Below are 15,010 nucleotides of genomic sequence, written 5' to 3'. Positions count from 1 at the left end.
GTACAGTTATGACTGTTGAAGCAGCTGAATGTTGTTACTATGGCAACAGATAGCCTTTATAGAAGATTTCTTTATTAGGTTGTCTGTTTCATGCCTGTCACTGTGGTTAACGATTGTGTATTGTTTTTAGTCAAATGTGACAGGAATGTCATTTCCACTACAGACATACTTCAAGATGACTAAATATATGTCTCAAGGCAAAGAAGATTGTTACTATTTCAGTTGCCTCAAATTAACCTTAAATTCCTTTAGATTCATTGTATATTTTAAAATATTGTTACTATGGTTACTGATGTTTTATTGAATGTATTTGTGTAGCCCTTCAGTTTGTTAAAATTATTGCCTTAAGAAAGAGTATGTATAAATTGTACATATTCATGTCATTAGGGGCAGGTGGGTTAGCCCAGTGGATAGTGTTTTGTTACACAGGAGTTCTGAGTTCTGTTCCAGTGTCTCTGCAACAAGGGGAATATAGGGCATTCTACCACACTGTCGGCCCCCGTGGAGATTCAAGGTTAGCATATGTCCCCAGAAACCCGTGCTTGTCATAAGAGGCGACTTAAGGGGTCAGGTGGTCTGACTTGGTAACTTCGTTGATGGCATGTCATCGTACCCAGACGGTGTGGATCAGTGCTCATGACAATCACTGGATTGTTTGGTCCAGACATGCTTAATTGTAGTTATGTAGCTGGAATATTTTAGAGAGCGACACTGAAAGACAAACACCCACGCACGCACACACGCATGCACACAAAAAGCCCTGTGTAGAGTAGTTCTTGTGGTGTAGAGAGTAGTGTACAGGATAGCTTTGTAACTCTAGGGTGTCATGAAAATGTAGCGAGTAAACTGTAGTTGGCGCCATGTAGAGTCGGTACTATCACTGTAACATTATCTTAAACGATATTGAAATAAAGAAGATAATAATGAATAGGATGTCAGATATTTTTACTGTAGTATTTCATCAGGGAGATTTTTCTTCTCTTTGTGAAGTGTTTGCAGTGGCAAGAGGTGATTTATGATGATTATTGATTAAAATTTTGTTTGATTTCTTCATTGCATTTTTTTTCTCATCTGCCAATTGATATCAACAAGAAGGTAAATAAAATGACTATTAAATTCTTCTGTTTTATTTTCTGATCATGCCGTTTGACTTCTGTCAGATGAACAGACATATGGGATGTGCTTGCATAGTTTTTTCACAACTCACAGCATGTCCAGCTCACAGTTTATTTTTTCAGTAACACCTAAGGACAAAGTATATTTTTCTGGAACAAAGTAGTATTTCGAAATAATCCCCTCCCCCTCCCGAAGGATTGTTCCTCAATCACCCCACACACTGCTTGTATTATGCTTCAATAAGTTATGTACAATTTAAATGTTTCAGTAGAGTATTTCTACCATGTTTGGTCTGTATGTAGACTGTGTGTCTCATTCATTAAGATAAACCTTTCATTACTTCATCCAGTTAGGATCTTGCCTTCTTGATCAGAGCCGAGTTGCGTCCCTTGGGCACGCCAGAAACGTATGATTGTGGGTTCGAATCCCGGTTCGTCCTGATTATGTTTCTAGGTTTGTCAGAACCATACCCATGCTCGTGGGTTTCACCGAAGTGGTAAACATCTGAGACCTGCACCACTTCGGGCTTTCCTCCCACATTAAGCTGACACGTCGCGATATAACTGGAATACTGTTAAAAGGGGCGTTAAACCCAACTCACTCACTCACTCTTGATCTGAGTCGGGGCTGTCAGGTAGCCTAGTGGTTAAAGCGTTTGCTCGTCACACTGAACACCCGGGTTCGATTCCCGACATGGGTACAATGTGTGAAGCCCATATCTGGTGCCCCCTGCCATGATATTGCTGGAAATATGCTAAAAGCGGCGTAAAACCGTACTCACTCACTCCCTTCCTTCATCAGAGTGGCCTCCTTTGCCTGTTATCCTCTCGTACATGGACCACAACCTACGCTTGTTGTAAAAGGCAACAAAGTATACTACTCAAAAGAAGTTAAGGTTCACCCAGTTCTTTCATATTGGTAATGTTAATCTGTCATGGCATGAGAGATTAACTATTGTAATATGAAAGAATCAGGTGATCCTTAACTTCTTTTGAGTAGTATATATCAGGTGGTTGGGCTTGGTAACTTGGTTGATATTATGTCATCGTACCCTCACAGGGTGGGACATCGTTCATCAATCACTGGTTTGTCTGGTCCTGAATAGATTTGCAGGCGGACATCATTTAGCTGGAATATTGCAACCAACATGTAATACAAATCTGACCAAGAATCACTGTCATTTCATTCTTGGAAACTTACGTGTGTGAATTTCTATAGTTCAAACAATATGAAATTGCATATATCATTGAATAAATTGATTTTGTATAATAGCATTTTTGGCTTCTTTCATGAATTTCTGTTTTCATCTCGGATGAAATTCTAGGATAAAACCAATCTCACTGCTAACAGAGGCGGTGCAACTTGGGATCTTGTACAATAAGATTGACCTGTGAAGATCCAGGTTGGAATTTGTCTGGAGCAACCCATGCTTGTAAGAGGCGACTTACGGGATCAGGTGGTCAGCCTGAAATACTCAACATATTTATTAATAATGTTAATAAAGTAAAATAAACATCAAACTGTGAGTGTGAAACGTAAGCACAACAGATTCAATCGTTCTCCTGGTTGAAAATAGGGCTGAGGACACCCGGGTCGGATGGGTACTGAGTAGGACCCTGGTACCCACAAGACTACCCGGACCCGTGGTTAGTCACGTGGTAATTGTTTAATTACAAAAATTATCTAGAACTCTATGGTTACACTACATGTCACTTATGTTCGCACTTCTCTCTGACTATGAACCCATTCCTTCTGATTTTCCATATGGTAAAATAAAGATATAACTTAAGTCAACTCCTGCGTATGCATGACCAGATCATTTAATACATGTATCTAAATAAGTTTTCCAAGTGCTGTGGAAAAAAGAAATCTCAATCAGAAAATTTGAGACATCTCCTGAGACCTACAGTGGGTACCCGGGTAGGGTCGGGTAATGGGGGGTTGGGTACCCAGGTAGGGTCAGCTAATGGGGGGGGGGGGTACGCAGGTAGTACATCTGGACTGGTCCCAGCCCTAGTTGAAAACAATTAAGTAGATTATGTCATGAACTGGACAAATGGATTTTCATGAAATAGTCAATGATCAAATTACCCAGCACTGAATTAGACAATCCAGTGATTGACATCATGAGCATCAATCTCCGCAATAGGGATAAGATGACATGCATCAACCAAGTGAACAAGCCTCAACACTCGACCACCTCTTACTTAAACTATATGTAATGGTATGGGACTTTAATACATGAAAAACCTCTAAATGTTTTTTTTTTAAATATCTCACCTGAGTGTCTTTGATATCAAATATACCAACATCAGTTGATCCAAATTCCTTTATTACTGAGAATATATTTCATCAGCTTCATCTGAAGGCACATTGACACGTTTTGAAAATTCATCTTTGATTTTTCGAATATGTGACAAAATGGCCACAATAATCGAATAAGTTTGCAATGTCATAGTACAGGTTTGAATCGATGTGTTTGGAGATCATTTTCTCTGATTTCCAGTTGATTATGTGTTTTCATTGTGTCTGTAGTCACAAACTAAAGTTAAAAATAGATCAGTTGTATCCTGTCATGTGATCGTCACATGACAGGATGTTGTGCAAATTTTATTATTTATTGTGTTTTACATGAATTTGCCCCATTCTTGTTCACATTTCATATTATATTGCTGTCGATTCTGACACTTCCTGTTTTTACAAAGTTTTTTTGTGCAAGGTTCTTAAATTTTTGTTGACACATTTTTTTCTAGTAGTTAGATCAGAGCAGTTTGGGTAAGTCTGTCTACATAGGCAATATGTAGCTATTTTGTTAATAAAGGGGTGTAAGTTTTTCTACCTTGTTGTTAGAATGTAGTATAATATTCTCCACCTGATATTAAGCAAGATCGAACTGCTGTGTATTTGATGAAAATTTCTTGAAAATCAAACTTCACCTCAATTTCTCAAAATATCTATGCACATCATTCACAGATCACAAGACAACAACATGGAACCTATGTGCTGAGTCCCACTAATAACTATACATATACCAAATTTCATTACATTTGTAATAGGTGAGGTGAAGTGGGGTTTAACGTCGCGTCCAAGATTATTGCACTTATATAGTGACATTTGTAATAAAAATGGCTGAGTAGTTGCCACAAATAATGGCTATTATGCATTAAAAGAGATTCCTTTGTTTCACAGTATTCATTTGTTTATTGTGGAGAATGCAACATAACATACTGACACAGTCGTGAAATCCCAGTAAGTCTCACTGACCGTTCCCCTCGGACAATTATTGTTGGGAGGTCAGGTGAGATGAAATGGTTCAAGATTATTTCACTCTTGGTTGGTGTGTGGCTGCTTGTTCTAGTCCGATTTTAGTGCTACACTCCATGCCACAGTTTAACATAGACATCCCACTCAGATACATTATACTGACTCCGAGCCGCCAGTCCTTGTTGTAGCCCCTTATTGCAAAGTACCAGGCAGGGAAACAAGAAGTACCATCTTTTATCGTCTTTTTGTAGGACGGATCCAGAGAACTGAACCACTGCCCTTCAGGTCTCTGGGCAGACACTCTATCCACTGCACCACGGAGGCGGTAGTTAAGGTTGGGAACATCTACATATTATCAAAGGGGAAACAAGAAAACCTTGAAATATGTTGTACGTTGAAAAAAAACAATCTGTGTAACAAATGCGGAAATATGGTTTGAACTAAGAGAGAATAACTTTTGCAATCAGACTTGGGGGTAGATTTCTTCTGTGCCATGTGGCTAAATACAAGTTGGGATATATGTGGTATCATGTCCGTGATATTGATAGAATATTGCTAAAAGCGGCTTAAAACCACACTCACTCACTCACTCAAACGGCAAAGGTCAAATAAAGGTCATAATGTAAAATATTGTGAAAAAGGGATCATTTTGTACATATACTCACCGCCAAAAGAAACATCAACACCATATATGTTGGTTTATATATGAAAACTTGCTCATATTTAAGAGATATTAGATTGGACCAATGCCTAATCAAACATACATGTACTAGTATGTTGTGTGAACTGATGCTCATGAACACATCACATGTGACGTCAAAGATCCATGACTTGAGATGCACCATTTGTCTCGTGCAGGATTAGCGTGTAAAGTTAAAAAAATCATGTTCAGCATATCGTGATAGGAAAAGTCACTCTTTGGTAGCACTTGACTGATTGTTAGTTTTGTCATTAATTGGTACACATTGGAAACATCATTTAACGTACATACTTCTCTATGTGTTTACATTTCTTTTGGCGGTGAGTTTATATAGACAGACAGACAGACAGACAGACAGATGTTAAGCCCCATTACTAACTACACAAAACCAAATGTCTTTACAATTTTATCAAAATTGTCTGCTTAATGGCTTTAAGTCAAATAAAGGTCAAAATGTACAATATTGCAAAAGACGAATATATGTGTGTTGAGCCACACCAAGAGCTACACAAAAACACATTTCATTACAATTTTAACCAAAACTTTGAGTATAAAATAAAGGTCAAAAAGTAAAATATTGTGAAAAATGGAACATATATATATTAGATCTATGTCTCATTGTGAGTGAGTTGGGTTTAATGCTGCTTTTAACAGTATTACAGTTATATCCCGGCGTGTCAGCTTAATGTGGGAGGAAAGCCCGAAGTGATGCAGGCCTCAGACGTTTACCACTTCGGTGAAACCCATAAGCACGGGTATGGTGCTGACAAACCTAGAAACATAATCGGGGCGAACTGGCATTCGAACCCACAATCATAGGTTTCTGGCGTGCCTAAGGGGGGCAACACTGCACAGCGAATTGCGGCGCCTTAGACGACTGGGCCACCCATTCCCCCCTTAGTCTCATTGAATTGTTAATAAATTGTATATATATCATGTATACATGTTATGAAAGTGACACTTGAGTTTATTCTTTTTATTCATGCATGGACATCAAGCACCTCAGATATGAGGTGGGCGTGACGAAAATGACGATGTCAGATTGGCAAAAAACTATTTCCAGATCCCTGATGTTAAGCCCTACTATGAACTCCACTGTGATATTAACCAGATTTTAGGGCTGGGACGGGTAACTCGGGTACTACCCGGACCTGTGGTTAGTCACGTGGTAATTGTTTAATGACAAAAATTATCTAGAACTTAACTCATGTACACTGGGCCGATGGCCTACAGTGCGAAATGAATAAATAACATCAGTGTAAAGGAGTAATACTTCAAACACATAAATGTTGACATGTATTAATTAAATACCATACAATGGCTCACCTTTAGAATCCGTCCGTTCCAGAAAGCTATTGCAGCACTACGGTTATTGTGTCTCCCATATGCATCAACTTACGACTATCGCTGCACTATGATTGCCTAATGGAACAGGAACCTGCACCACAAAGTTTACAATCACATTACAATGCCCACTGACGTAACTTGTGGAATTCTATTGCAAGAAACAGTGTTGTGTGACACGAGCCTAGCAACTTGGCTGGGGTCATTGACTGTGCATGAGGTCCTCTCAATGACCTATCATCTGTACCAGCAATGTCACTGAGGTGAGGTGAAATTGGGTTTAACATCGCGTCCAAGATTATTGCACTTATATAGTGACGTGCATGTACATGTGTGTGTTTGTGTGGCTGCTTCTACTAGTCCGGACTGATGCCGATTTATAGTGCTAGCCCACTGAGATACCATGCCGCAGTTTAACATGATTACCCACTCATACACAGTATACTGACTCCGAGCCGACCAGTCCTTGTTTTAGCCCCTTAATACCAAGAGCCATACAGGGTAACAACAAGTACCATCTTTTAACGTCTGGTATGACGCGGCCAGGGATCGAACCCCGGACCTTCCGCTCTCCGTGTGGACGCTCTACCACTAGACCACGGAGGCAGTGCAATGTCATTGAATAAGTCCAGGCATGTTAAGAGTTTTTAATGTTTGTTAGTGAAACAAAAGACCATAAAATATATTTTATGGTGAAACTTGTTCCCGCAGTACATAAGTATGTGCGTTGGTATTAAACACTGCGTAATACCAGCTTATTGTTATGAAACAGTGGTATCTTCATCGGGCGAGTATTATTTAGCAATATTGTGACCTTTGAAGCCACTGTACGTGTCAACTGAATAAGCTCTGGCCAACACATGTATTATTAAGATTTGTTATATGTAAAACATGATAAAAGTCTGAATGTGCATGGTTAGGGCTTGTACTCTTCAGTGGATGCAAGCTGTTTCTTCTTGATTGAGTGCCACAGCCAATCAGGGGTCACGACCTTGACCTTGCCACTCACTGTGCTCATCTGGAATGGAAGAACGATGATCAATAGCAACAACAAAGACATTTAATCACTTTAATATTTTCCAGCCTCATGGTTTCTAACATAGTTCTTTTATTTCATAGCTCTTGCTACTGACAAAACCCAAATATCTGAACTCACCTGACCAAAAGTCAAGTGAGTTTATATCTATGCACATTGTCCGTCATCAAATAGTCAGTCAGTTATTAATTTACACATTTTTTATATCTCTTCTGAAACTCCAAAGGCTGTGGAGCTCTGTGTGCCCAGCTATGGTGTTCAGATGGCCGCCTGATTTCTTCAGGTGAGCTACATCTTTCTCCATGATACTACTCACCTTTCCTTTAGAAGACACGATATGTGTAGCTGATCTCTTGCTGGCCTCGGACAACACTTCACCGTCAAAACTGACAACAGTTAAGGACAAGAACATAGCAGCTTTTAAACCATATTCATGGAATAGAAGTCTGGGAGAGTCAATATGGAGCCAGAGTGTCAGGGTATGGAGCCATAGTGTCAGGATGTGGAGCCACAGTGTCAGGGTATGGAGCCACAGTGTCAGGATGTGGAGCCACAGTGTCTGGGTGTGGAGCCACAGTGTCAGGATGTGGAGCCACAGTGTCAGGGTGTGGAGCCACAGTGTCAGGGTGTGGAGCCACAGTGTCAGGGTATGGAGCCAAAGTGTCAGGGTGTGGAGTCACAGGGTCAGGGTATGGAGCCAAAGTGTCAGGGCATGGAGCCACAGTGTCAGGGCATGGAGCCACAGTGTCAGGGCGTGGAGCCACAGTGTCAGGGCGTGGAGCCAAAGTGTCAGGGCATGGAGCCACAGTGTCAGGGCGTGGAGCCACAGTGTCAGGGCGTGGAGCCACAGTGTCAGGACGTGGAGCCACAGTGTCAGGGCATAGAGCCACAGTGTCAGGGCATGGACCCATTGTGTCAGAGCATGGAGCCACAGTGTCAGGGCTTGGAGTCACAGTGTCAGGGTATGGAGCCACCGTGTCAGGGCATGGAGCCACAGTGTCAGGGCGTGGAGCCACAGCGTCAGGGCGTGGAGCCACAGTCAGGGTATGGAGCCACCGTGTCAGGGTAAGGAGCCACAGTGTCAGAGCATGGAGTCACTGTCAGGGTGTGGAGCCACAGTGTCAGGGCGTGGTGCCACACTCAGGGTAAGGAGCCTCAGTGTCAGGGCATGGAGCCAGAGTGTCAGGGTAAGGAGCCACAGTGTCAGAGCATGGAGCCACAGTGTCAGGGTATGGAGCCACAGTGTCAGAGCATGGAGCCACAGTGTCAGGGTATGGAGCCACAGTGTCAGAGCATGGAGTCACAGTGTCAGGGTAAGGAGCCACAGTGTCAGAGCATGGAGCCAGAGTGTCAGGGTAAGGAGCCACAGTGTCAGGGTATGGAGCCACAGCAGGTGTGGAGCCACAGCAGGTGTGGAGCCAGTATCAGGGTATGGAGCCACAGTGTCATGGTATGGAGCCACAGTGTCAGGGCATTGAGCCACAGTGTCAGGGTACTGAACCACAGTGTCAGAGTATGGCGCCACACTCCTAGGGTACGTAGCCACAGAAGGTATGGAGCTACAATGTCAAGATATGGAGCCACAGTGTATAAAAACCCATGAAGTATTGACACTGAAGTGAAGGATACTCTATTATATACTGCTTGAGCTCCTTGAAGTTGTCAGTGGTTTCTGGCAGGAATATTTTGCAGCCTGTGAAGATGTTGGCCGATACGTTGGACGGGCTGGCTGCTGGGGCCGTCTTGCATTCTGGTTTACGCTGAAATACATCGGACATGAGGAATTACTTCTCCGTGGACATGGGGAATTACTTCTCTGTGGACATTGGGAATTACTTCTCTGTGGACATGAGGAATTACTTCTCTGTGGACATGAGGAATTACTTGTCTGTGGACATGGGGAATTACTTCTCTGTGAACATGGGGAATTACTTCTCTGTGGACATGGGGAATTACTTCTCTGTGGGCATGGGGAATTACTTCTCTGTGGGCATGGGGAATTACTTCTCTGTGGACATGATGAATTACTTCTCTGTGGACATGAGGTATTACTTCTCTGTGGACATGGGGAATTACTTCTCTGTGGACATGAGGAATTACTTCTCTGTGGACATGGGGAATTACTTCTCTGTGGACATGAGGAATTACTTGTCTGTGGACATGAGGAATTACTTCTCTGTGGATATGGGGAATTACTTCTCTGTGGACATGAGGAATTACTTCTCAGTGGGATCAGTTTAGAGAAACCACACAGCAAATCTCTTGTATGCTGCAACATAAGTTTCTCTTCTGTCAGAGTTCTACTGTCATCCAGAGAGAAGGATCAATGTTATCGATACTACAGTGATTTTGTAAGCACTGAACATGCTGAAGCAAATTATTCCCAGTCAACTTGGTATAAATGTATGTAGGCACCATGAAGCTCCAGGGTAGAATAGGTCTTCAGCAACACAAGTTTGCCATAAAAGGCGACTAACGGGATCTGACAACATGGGAAGTACGGGAGACTGACAACATGGGAAGTACTGGAGACTGACAACATGGGAAGTATAGGAGACTGACAACATGGGAAGTACGGGAGACTGACAACATGGGAAGTATGGGAGACTGACAACATGGGAAGTACAGGAGACTGACAACATGGAAAGTATGGGAGACTGACAACATGGGAAGTATGGGAGACTGACAACATGGGAAGTATGGGAGACTGACAACATGGGAAGTACTGGAGACTGACAACATGGGAAGTATGGGAGACTGACAATATGGGAAGTATGGGAGACTGACAACATGGGAAGTACGGGAGACTGACAACATGGGAAGTACTGGAGACTGACAACATGGGAAGTATGGGAGACTGACAACATGGGAAGTATGGGAGACTGACAACATGGAAAGTACAGGAGACTGACAACATGGGAAGTACGGGAGACTGACAACATGGGAAGTACTGGAGACTGACAACATGGGAAGTATGGGAGACTGACAACATGGGAAGTACTGGAGACTGACAACATGGGAAGTATGGGAGACTGACAACATGGGAAGTACTGGAGACTGACAACATGGGAAGTACAGGAGACTGACAACATGGGAAGTATGGGAGACTGACAACATGGGAAGTACGGGAGACTGACAACATGGGAAGTACTGGAGACTGACAACATGGGAAGTATGGGAGACTGACAACATGGGAAGTACGGGAGACTGACAACATGGGAAGTATGGGAGACTGACAACATGGGAAGTATGGGAGACTGACAACATGGGAAGTATGGGAGACTGACAACAAGGGAAGTACGGGAGACTGACAACATGGGAAGTACGGGAGACTGACAACATGGGAAGTATGGGAGACTGACAACATGGGAAGTACATGAGACTGACAAAATGGGAAGTATGGTGACTGACAACATGGGAAGTATGGGAGACTGACAACATGGGAAGTATGGGAGACTGACAACATGGAAAGTATGGGAGACTGACAACATGGGAAGTATGGGAGACTGACAACATGGGAAGTACGGGAGACTGACAACATGGGAAGTATGGGAGACTGACAACATGGGAAGTACGGGAGACTGACAACATGGGAAGTATGGGAGACTGACAACATGGGAAGTACGGGAGACCGACAACATGGGAAGTATGGGATACAGACAACATGGGAAGTACGGGAGACTGACAACATGGGAAGTACAGGAGACTGACAACATGGGAAGTATGGTGACTGACAACATGGGAAGTACAGGAGACTGACAACATGGGAAGTACAGGAGACTGACAACATGGGAAGTATGGGATACTGACAACATGGGAAGTACGGGAGACTGACAACATGGGAAGTACAGGAGACTGACAACATGGGAAGTATGGGAGACTGACAACATGGGAAGTACGGGAGACCGACAACATGGGAAGTACGGGAGACTGACAACATGGGAAGTACAGGAGACTGACAACATGGGAAGTATGGTGACTGACAACATGGGAAGTACAGGAGACTGACAACATGGGAAGTACAGGAGACTGACAACATGGGAAGTATGGGATACTGACAACATGGGAAGTATGGGAGACTGACAACATGGGAAGTATGGGAGACTGACAACATGGGAAGTACGGGAGACTGACAACATGGGAAGTATGGGAGACTGACAACATGGGAAGTATGGGATACAGACAACATGGGAAGTACAGGAGACTGACAACATGGGAAGTATGGGAGACTGACAACATGGGAAGTATGGGAGACTGACAACATGGGAAGTACGGGAGACCGACAACATGGGAAGTACAGGAGACTGACAACATGGGAAGTACAGGAGACTGACAACATGGGAAGTATGGGATACAGACAACATGGGAAGTACAGGAGACTGACAACATGGGAAGTACAGGAGACTGACAACATGGGAAGTATGGGAGACTGACAACATGGGAAGTACGGGAGACTGACAACATGGGAAGTACGGGAGACTGACAACATGGGAAGTACAGGAGACTGACAACATGGGAAGTACAGGAGACTGACAACATGGGAAGTACAGGAGACTGACAACATGGGAAGTACAGGAGACTGACAACATGGGAAGTACAGAGGACTGACAACATGGGAAGTATGGGAGACTGACAACATGGGAAGTATGGGCGACTGACAACATGGGAAGTATGGGAGACTGTAAACATGGAAAGTATGGGAGACTGACATCATGGGAAGTACTGGAGACTGACAACATGGGAAGTATGGGAGACTGACAACATGGAAAGTATGGGAGACTGACATGGGAAGTATGGGAGACTGATAACATGGGAAGTATGGGAGACTGACAACATGGGAAGTACGGGAGACTGACATCATGGGAAGTATGGGAGACTGACAACATGGAAAGTATGGGAGACTGACATCATGGGAAGTACTGGAGACTGACAACATGGGAAGTACAGGAGACTGACAACATGGGAAGTATTGGAGACTGACAACATGGGAAGTACAGGAGACTGACAACATGGGAAGTACAGGAGACTGACAACATGGGAAGTATCGGAGACTGACAACATGGGAAGTATGGGAGACTGACAACATGGAAAGTATGGGAGACTGACATCATGGAAAGTATGGGAGACTGACATCATGGGAAGTACTGGAGACTGACAACATGGAAAGTATGGGAGACTGACATCATGGAATGTATGGGAGACTGATAACATGGGAAGTATGGGAGACTGACAACATGGGAAGTACGGGAGACTGACAACATGGGAAGTATGGGAGACTGACAACATGGGAAGTATGGGAGACTGACAACATGGGAAGTATGGGAGACTGACAACAAGGGAAGTACGGGAGACTGACAACATGGGAAGTACGGGAGACTGACAACATGGGAAGTATGGGAGACTGACAACATGGGAAGTACATGAGACTGACAAAATGGGAAGTATGGTGACTGACAACATGGGAAGTATGGGAGACTGACAACATGGGAAGTATGGGAGACTGACAACATGGAAAGTATGGGAGACTGACAACATGGGAAGTATGGGAGACTGACAACATGGGAAGTACGGGAGACTGACAACATGGGAAGTATGGGAGACTGACAACATGGGAAGTACGGGAGACTGACAACATGGGAAGTATGGGAGACTGACAACATGGGAAGTATGGGAGACCGACAACATGGGAAGTATGGGATACAGACAACATGGGAAGTACGGGAGACTGACAACATGGGAAGTACAGGAGACTGACAACATGGGAAGTATGGTGACTGACAACATGGGAAGTACAGGAGACTGACAACATGGGAAGTACAGGAGACTGACAACATGGGAAGTATGGGATACTGACAACATGGGAAGTACGGGAGACTGACAACATGGGAAGTACAGGAGACTGACAACATGGGAAGTATGGGAGACTGACAACATGGGAAGTACGGGAGACCGACAACATGGGAAGTACGGGAGACTGACAACATGGGAAGTACAGGAGACTGACAACATGGGAAGTATGGTGACTGACAACATGGGAAGTACAGGAGACTGACAACATGGGAAGTACAGGAGACTGACAACATGGGAAGTATGGGATACTGACAACATGGGAAGTATGGGAGACTGACAACATGGGAAGTATGGGAGACTGACAACATGGGAAGTACGGGAGACTGACAACATGGGAAGTATGGGAGACTGACAACATGGGAAGTATGGGAGACTGACAACATGGGAAGTACGGGAGACTGACAACATGGGAAGTATGGGAGACTGACAACATGGGAAGTATGGGATACAGACAACATGGGAAGTACAGGAGACTGACAACATGGGAAGTACAGGAGACTGACAACATGGGAAGTACAGGAGACTGACAACATGGGAAGTATGGGAGACTGACAACATGGGAAGTATGGGAGACTGACAACATGGGAAGTACGGGAGACCGACAACATGGGAAGTACAGGAGACTGACAACATGGGAAGTACAGGAGACTGACAACATGGGAAGTATGGGATACAGACAACATGGGAAGTACAGGAGACTGACAACATGGGAAGTACATGAGACTGACAACATGGGAAGTATGGGAGACTGACAACATGGGAAGTACGGGAGACTGACAACATGGGAAGTACAGGAGACTGACAACATGGGAAGTACAGGAGACTGACAACATGGGAAGTACAGGAGACTGACAACATGGGAAGTATGGGAGACTGACAACATGGGAAGTACAGAGGACTGACAACATGGGAAGTACAGGAGACTGACAACATGGGAAGTACAGAAGACTGACAACATGGGAAGTACAGGAGACTGACAACATGGGAAGTACAGAGGACTGACAACATGGGAAGTATGGGAGACTGACAACATGGGAAGTATGGGCGACTGACAACATGGGAAGTATGGGAGACTGTAAACATGGAAAGTATGGGAGACTGACATCATGGGAAGTACTGGAGACTGACAACATGGGAAGTATGGGAGACTGACAACATGGAAAGTACGGGAGACTGACATGGGAAGTATGGGAGACTGATAACATGGGAAGTATGGGAGACTGACAACATGGGAAGTACGGGAGACTGACATCATGGGAAGTATGGGAGACTGACAACATGGAAAGTATGGGAGACTGACATCATGGGAAGTACTGGAGACTGACAACATGGGAAGTACAGGAGACTGACAACATGGGAAGTATTGGAGACTGACAACATGGGAAGTACAGGAGACTGACAACATGGGAAGTACAGGAGACTGACAACATGGGAAGTATCGGAGACTGACAACATGGGAAGTATGGGAGACTGACAACATGGAAAGTATGGGAGACTGACATCATGGAAAGTATGGGAGACTGACATCATGGGAAGTACTGGAGACTGACAACATGGAAAGTATGGGAGACTGACATCATGGAATGTATGGGAGACTGATAACATGGGAAGTATGGGAGACTGACAACATGGGAAGTACGGGAGACTGACATCATGGGAAGTACTGGAGACTGACAACATGGGAAGTACAGGAGACTGAC

The 15,010-nt window shown here is 43.9% G+C and overlaps 1 protein-coding gene across 2 annotated transcripts in view; it reads right to left on the bottom strand.

The window, feature by feature from the left end:
- Positions 1-6,905: 6,905 nt before the first annotated feature.
- LOC139471260 (DNA ligase 3-like) overlaps positions 6,906-15,010 on the bottom strand; it is a 58,343-nt gene continuing 50,238 nt past the window's right edge. Inside the window, exons 10-12 of one of the 2 annotated variants that reach the window (XM_071253557.1) lie at positions 9,090-9,220; positions 7,777-7,846; positions 6,906-7,442 (exon numbers count right to left, since the gene is read on the bottom strand). In XM_071253557.1, coding sequence (XP_071109658.1) covers positions 7,341-7,442; positions 7,777-7,846; positions 9,090-9,220 — 303 coding nt within the window. In that variant the 3' untranslated portion in view covers positions 6,906-7,340. The remainder of the gene's footprint in view (positions 7,443-7,776; positions 7,847-9,089; positions 9,221-15,010) is intronic. The other variant, XM_071253558.1, reaches the window with a different exon arrangement.

The sequence above is a fragment of the Haliotis cracherodii genome, unplaced genomic scaffold (genome assembly GCF_022045235.1).
Source record: "Haliotis cracherodii isolate W230 unplaced genomic scaffold, xgHalCrac1.p SCAF_22, whole genome shotgun sequence".
Lineage (NCBI taxonomy): Eukaryota > Metazoa > Mollusca > Gastropoda > Lepetellida > Haliotidae > Haliotis > Haliotis cracherodii.
The sequence above is the reverse complement of the archived record's forward strand: the minus strand, read 5'-3'. Positions and strand labels throughout refer to the sequence as shown.